At 40.0% G+C, this 6,771-nt stretch overlaps 1 protein-coding gene across 6 annotated transcripts; it reads right to left on the bottom strand.

Annotated features, from left to right (window-relative positions):
• Positions 1-364: 364 nt before the first annotated feature.
• Positions 365-6,284, bottom strand: LOC109903668 (inhibitor of growth protein 4). Of its 6 annotated transcripts, XR_004202931.1 has the most exons (9): positions 6,178-6,282; positions 5,554-5,625; positions 5,217-5,383; positions 4,803-4,917; positions 4,383-4,494; positions 2,311-2,455; positions 2,127-2,188; positions 1,769-1,830; positions 365-1,615 (listed from the first exon to the last, which is right to left on the bottom strand). XR_004202931.1 is itself a non-coding variant. In XM_020500531.2 (8 exons), the coding sequence occupies exons 2-8, from the start codon at positions 5,524-5,526 to the stop codon at positions 1,576-1,578; spliced, it is 666 nt and encodes a 221-aa protein (XP_020356120.1). In that variant the 5' UTR covers positions 5,527-5,625; positions 6,178-6,282; the 3' UTR covers positions 365-1,575. The 6 variants fall into 6 exon arrangements, 2 of the variants coding, with proteins under 2 accessions (XP_020356120.1, XP_020356117.1); XR_004202933.1 differs by having other exon boundaries at positions 1,769-2,188; positions 5,099-5,383; positions 6,178-6,284; XM_020500531.2 differs by lacking the exon at positions 2,127-2,188 and having other exon boundaries at positions 5,502-5,625.
• Positions 6,285-6,771: the final 487 nt, after the last annotated feature.

Raw genomic sequence — 6,771 nt, 5'->3', positions numbered from 1 at the left:
CCTTTATTTTGGCAGATGCCTCTTGTGAATCATATAAAATAAGTGTATATAGTATCATATGAAAAAGGGAAGAACGGACACTTCCTGGAATTTTGGAAAGCACAGGACATGCTATGGTCTATGATAGAGCAGTGATGAGACTTATGAAGTTTTTTGATGTCTACCAAAATAACAGTGGGTCAAAGGAAAGAACATCTTAAGAGTGATAAACTATTGGATGACGTCAGATTGATATTGTCAATACTATCCATGCAAAGATGTGTCCATCTTTCTTAGACATCTCGCACATTGGGCCAAAAAAATATTACATGCAGGAAATACATATGTTAAGCTAATGAGAATATAGCAACTTCTAGAAACAAAATGTCATTTTGCTTCTTTTTTTTTAAGCTTTATTGCATAATGGAAAAACACCAAATACAAAAAGTAAATGGCAACAAAATAAATGTTCATTAGTTTAACTTGAAATAATATTCTTGAGGCACCAGTCAAAACCTACTGGGCAAAGTATCAGGTAACCCTGATACTTTTAAGCACATTTAAATGGTTATTCTTACAGTAATGATCAATAAGGCTCTTCATAAACACAGCCAGTCAAAGATATGCCTCTCCATAATAGAAATATACAGGACATTGTTGAATGATGCGAGTTGGGGCCTATCAAAATATCCATATATATTTGAAAGTGTTAGCATCTACATTCCTTTAAGCAATTCCATTTCCAGCGCACTAATTTTGTGCAAAAAACCTGCAATTCAGGTCATTGCTGTTTAAGCGAATGTGCGAGAGAAATTCTGTCCAGTTTGCTTCCGACTGCATTCTGAACTAGGACATCTAGATCTGTATATTCTCATTGAGTCAAATCTATCAACTAAATCAATGACTCTGCTTAATCAATAAATGTTCTGTCCCCCAAAAGTCTGATATGGAAATAACCAGGGTTGAATTAAGATAACAGTTGGAAAATAAGAGTTAACACATGTGATCTGCGTGTATCAGGGCTGAATAGTGTTCAGTATAAAAGCATCCAGTAGGAGTCGCTGTTAGTCTGTCATGAAGCAACCGAGTGGCTGAGAGCCATATAGAACCACCGGCTGTAAAATAAGGGTATACGTCCCTGTATTACTCTGCATATAAAGGCATTAAAGCAACTGTCAAAAAAAGTTCAAAAATAAAATGCAACATAATAGTCATGATTGGGGAGCGTCTGTAACTTCACCTCTGTCAAATGTCCATCATTGCTTCTTTCTGTTTAACAAAGAGAATTATACAGGATGGCAGACCAGCAGGACCCTAATACTGTGTGTGTGTGTGTGTGGGGGGGGGGGGGGTCGTGTTCATTAGACACTGAACTGAAGAATATGGACTGATACAGGGAAGGGGCTACTCTGGACTTGTCCAATAGGAAATGCTCATTTTGGTTTTGACAATTTGCGACAGTGTGACCTATTAAACATGACCGTGCGGGGGTCCATGTTAGTGTTGATGGAGGGTTTCCCCATGTTCCAATACAAACACTGAACCCTCCTTTGTAAACTCTAGCATTATGATTGTTGGTTATGATTGTCTCTGGGTTCATTTTTTCTTCCTCTCCTGAGTACACCTTGGACAGTACCTGGGCGTAAGAAATGATAGAGAGGAAAAGAGAAAAGAAAGGGTGAGAGATAAATGGTGGTACGTTCAGGGTCTTGATCTCTTCCATGTTATAGGTGAAAAATCCATATTTTCCAATTCTAAATTCCTGATTTCCATCTCTTCCTTGACTTACCATTTTCCTCTGGGTTTTGTTGTCAGCCCCACGCAGGCGAAGTGGAACCACTCAATGGAGCACTGCAATGAGTCCAACACAATACATTCTGCTTAGTATTCCATTAGTGCCGGGAGAGACTTATAATGCTTTACTGCCCTCTAGTGGGCCAAAATGAACTAGCCTTTATTTAGGTTTTACTTAATTCATCTTTGATTTAAGTGCCAAAAATTCCAAAGCCATCGCTCATTTCTAAACACTATTTTATAAATCAAACTTTTAGGTAAAATCACACATTCATGTCAATGTGGTATTTTTTATAGGAACATTCTAGTGCCCAGATATCAGGTTAGGATTTGGATCATAGTGAATAGTTGACCCAATCAGGGTTGGGGTTCATTTCAATTCCGTCATCTCAGGACGTGATGTCATTGCTTCTCTCTATGAGAAAAAAAGGGAATTGGAATGTCAGTTTCCTTCCTGAATTGAAAGAACTGACCTCAACTCTGGACCTAGTGCTCATGTACCACTAGATCGTCATTGGCAGAAAGCTGTGGACTCACGTCTGTGTTGTCACAGCCAATCATCTCTCCGTAGGACACTTGGTGACACAGACAGTAGGTGGGCTCGTTGGGGTCCACGGGCATGTCTAGCACGTCCGAGGGGTGGACGTTCCCAAAGTTCACTGTAGGGGCTGTGAACTCAGGCCTAAGAACAACAAGGGAGGAAATGGGGATTAATACTGAGAGGAAGAGATGTACTGCATCAGAAGCTGCTGCAAGATATGTAGTGAGAGAAGACCAGAACAGCACATTTCGGTTAGGTTCACGGGAGTTATTTGAGTGGAGATGAAAATGAGCCGTCTTGCTTATATCTGGTACAAAGTAGTGATGCACTGATATGCCATTTTTGGCCCGATACCGATAACCAATACTTAAAAGTTTTAGCGGCCTTTAAAGCATTCTAGTACAGCGTTGTCCATGCCGTCATTGTAAATAAGAATTTGTTCTTAACTGACTTGCCTAGTTAAATAAAGGTTACACACACATACCAAAAAGTTATTGTTGGGATTTACGTATGTAAATGTAAAACATAATCAAGACCTATTTTTTTTTTTTAATCTATTTTTCCTGTATTTAACTAGGCAAGTCAGTTAAGAACAAATTCTTATTTTCAATGACGGCCTAAGAATAGTTAGTCAACTGCTATGTTCAGGGGCACAAGGACAGATTTTTACCTTGTCAGCTCGGGGATTCGATCTTCCAACTTTACGCTCTAACCACTAGGCTACCTGCCACCCATGGTTTGTTGTTCATTTGTTCAGTCCTTTCATTCTCTACCAGAATTTCTATGGAACGCTGTTTGGGTCTTTGCATGTCAAAAAATATATACGTCAAAGTGTCAAATAACACAACAATCTGTTTCAGTAGCTATAGTTAGCTAGCTAGTTAACTATATAGCTAGGCGTCATCATCTAAAATAACCCTAATTTATAAGACCGTTCTTAATTGATTAAAGGTGGTCAGACCCATCTATGTAAAGCTAGCCACAATAAGGATTAGCCACAAGAGTAGACTTTGCGGTTAGCCTTCAAAAATAAAAGTATGGCATAATTCTACTATTTGTATTAATTTGCATCACTGTCAACGACATACTTTTATTTTGAAGGCAAACTACAAATTCCACTATTGTGCCTAATCCTTATTGTGGCTAGCTTCACAACACATAACCCGGTCTGGTCGAGCCTCACTAGCCAGATGAACCTAGCTGGCTGCTTATAATGTTAGCTTTGGGCAACAGGGTTAAGTAGCTAGCTAGCTATTTATTTTCATTCAATTTCAATAGGCAAACAACAATACTTAGTCACAAGGATTCATAAATCATTGCGAAGAATAATGAAAATGACTGCAGTTTCTACTGGTCATTGTTTTCAGGCTGGTTGTATTGGTGCTCGCTAGGTACCAAGCTAAAGTTAGCTACCCCAGAAGTTGCGGTCGATCAAATAATGCTTTATTGCCAACGCGGTATTGTAAACACATCGTTTGTGGCCGGTGTTTGCAGACTTTTTTGTCCAGCTTTGACAGTGCTACTGTTTCTTTTATGACACGCAAAGACCCAAACGGCTTTCCATAGTATGTTGTGAAGCTAATAGCAGTGACGCCATTACTGTGTAACTCCGGTAGGGCAACATCTGAAAAATAGCACACTTGGTATTGTGTACCGGTGCTCAACCAGTCGGCGAAAGTCAACATCAACCACGACAGAGAAAGGTTGATTGTCAAGGGCAATGAATTCCATTATCTTGGCTTTAATGGATTTCGCCTTTGAGTTGTCTCGCTGAAATTTTGTTACTCTTTCAAATGACAGCTCGATCCACACAGCAGACATTGTGTGGGCTAGGTTAAGAATGCTGTGTTGCACGTGTAGCGCTACATTTTACGCGGCGTTATTACATCATGTACTTACGTTATATAGGTATGCACGGTAGCTTTGACATCAGTTATTAACATCGGGCTGATACCGATGTTGGCATTTTTTTAGCTAATATCGTCCGATTCCGATATGTTCACCGATATATCGTGCATCCCTCGTACAAAGCATCAGCCTATGAAACATATGTTTTAAGTGTACATACACTTGTGTTAGTTTGACTTTCTTCTGTCCGCTTTTGGGGCTGCAGTCGTCGTCTGACTTCACCTTTAACCTTGTGCGAGCCACCTTCTTCTCTTTTGGTCCCCTGAGCTCACCTGAAAAAAGACAAAACTTTTTAGGCTATGGACACATTTGGAGCTTACCTGGGTTGTTTATTAAGCACCAAACAGAAGAAAATATACTAATAAAATAAATAAGGAGGGACTCCCTGGACTTGTCCAATAAGAACAAGCAAATGTTTGTTTTTTCTAATTGTTTTCCATTGCATGCAATAATGAACATGGCCCAATTCACAGCTATCTATAGGGTTGAACGTCAATGAGACAACACTAAAAAGTCACATTTGGGTTTGAAGGGACAAAATTTAATGAAAATGAGGACAAAGTGTCTGAACAGAACTTACTCTTGATTCCCTTACTGGAGGTTGAGTCATAGTCTGTGCTCTCAATCTTTTTCTCCTTCAGGTCTGCCTCGAAGCGGGCCAGGTCTGTGTCCAGCCTGCGAATGTGTTTGTCCACCTGAGGGGTCACAATGAATAACAGGACTGACTGAGACATTACATGTAGAAATGACAGACATCTCAACTTGCCTAGGCTAACTAATCAGAGTCGAAGCAGAAAGTAGTCAACATTTCCATTTCCAGCTGCATCAAACATGCTAACTGAGAATATAACACACATTTCACTATGTAAAGCTTACCTGCAACCTGAGGTAAACCTCTCTCCAAGGAACACCTTTCCTTTCCTCATTACTAGTATGGACCCCAAGCAGCGCTTCTATTCCCAGTCTACTGTATCCATCTTAAGGTCCTACTCACCATCTCATAGGTCTGCATGGCCAGTTGGACCTTATCATCTCCAAACTCTTTACACTTGCCATATGACTGCTGGATCTGCCGGAGCAGGGAGAGCTTCTGCTCAGAGGAGAGGGTGTGTGTGTTTGACGTGTACTCACGAGCCAAAGAGTCTATCTGCCCTTTCAGATCTGAGAGAAAGAGATGAATTAATTTATAGTCAATTGTGGATACAACCATCACATGGGCTACATGCACACTGACTTCTGACTTTAGCCTAGACACTCTGGATAAGTGTTTTCTATTTACCTGTTATGATAGCAGCAACAATCATAATATCAGATCTGTGTGAGTCTCTCACCCTCTGTCCGTGTGTCCAGGTCTCTCATAAGAGTGAAATTCCTCTGTAGCTCAAACGGCAGATTTTCTATACCTAGAAAAACAAGGTTGTACAGTATATCACGTTATATACCGGGTTCCAAATCAAATACACCAGTATGCATCATCAGCGTCAGTGGGCTGCAACATTGCTAGCTTCTTGTGTGTGTTAGGTAACGTTACTAAAATTGTCAATGCTGGTCTATAAATATGTATAACTCTTATTACGTAAACGTGGGGATACCACTGAATAGAACCTTACGATACAACAAAGTAATTTAGAGTCGATCAAGAACGGTATAATTATGCACCGCTTTGTTAGCTGGCCATCTAGCGAACTTGGGTTGCAGGCGCGCTAACTTAGCTAACGTAAGTTAGCTTTCTCGCGTGCTCTTTGTCCCTTGCCCTGGGCTTTTTTATGTAGTAACGTTAACGTTAGCTGAACCAGTAACTGGGCTTCTTGTCTCCTCAAGCCCTGGTACTGGTTCTGGGAGTAACTATGCGTGCAAGTAAAACAAAAATACACAAATAAATTCCATTACACAATATTTTAGTAGGATTCTACATTATTTCACGAATAAAACATTAAAAAAGGAAACTATCTTACTGTCAAGGTAATGTTCTAAATACATTCCCGCCGCCATCTTGAAAATAATAAACAAAGGTTTTTCCGAGGTTTTTATGAGGTTTAACTGCGGTTGACATCCAATTTGTTGCATTACCGCCACCTACGAGACTGGAGTACAACTCCCGTATAATTTTCTTGGAAAATAAAAATGTACTAAATAAATACCCTACCATCTAACACTACACTCACTAATTTCAAAATGATATAAAATAAAATGAACACCACCCTACTCTACTAATTAAATGTATTTATTCCTACCTCTGTAACTCGTATGATGTCAAATCTCACACACCCAAATACCTCTCTGCAGGTGCCACCACAACCTCAACCTCATTCCATCCCTGCAGTACAGTTGATAACCATTGCTATAAATGCTAAATATCCAATATTACTGAAACTTATATCACTTTTTGGCCTCTCCCTCTGTACTGGTATATCTCTACTACTCTCACCACTCCTCCCCCTTAACCCATCTTTCTCTACTTTCTTCACTGCCTCTGCATATGACAACGTCTGCTCTACGCTAACCCTGGAAACCTCAACCTGCCTCTCTCGCACGGGACATTTCTGATC

This window comes from Oncorhynchus kisutch, linkage group LG14 (genome assembly GCF_002021735.2).
Source record: "Oncorhynchus kisutch isolate 150728-3 linkage group LG14, Okis_V2, whole genome shotgun sequence".
NCBI lineage: Eukaryota > Metazoa > Chordata > Actinopteri > Salmoniformes > Salmonidae > Oncorhynchus > Oncorhynchus kisutch.
The sequence above is the reverse complement of the archived record's forward strand: the minus strand, read 5'-3'. Positions and strand labels throughout refer to the sequence as shown.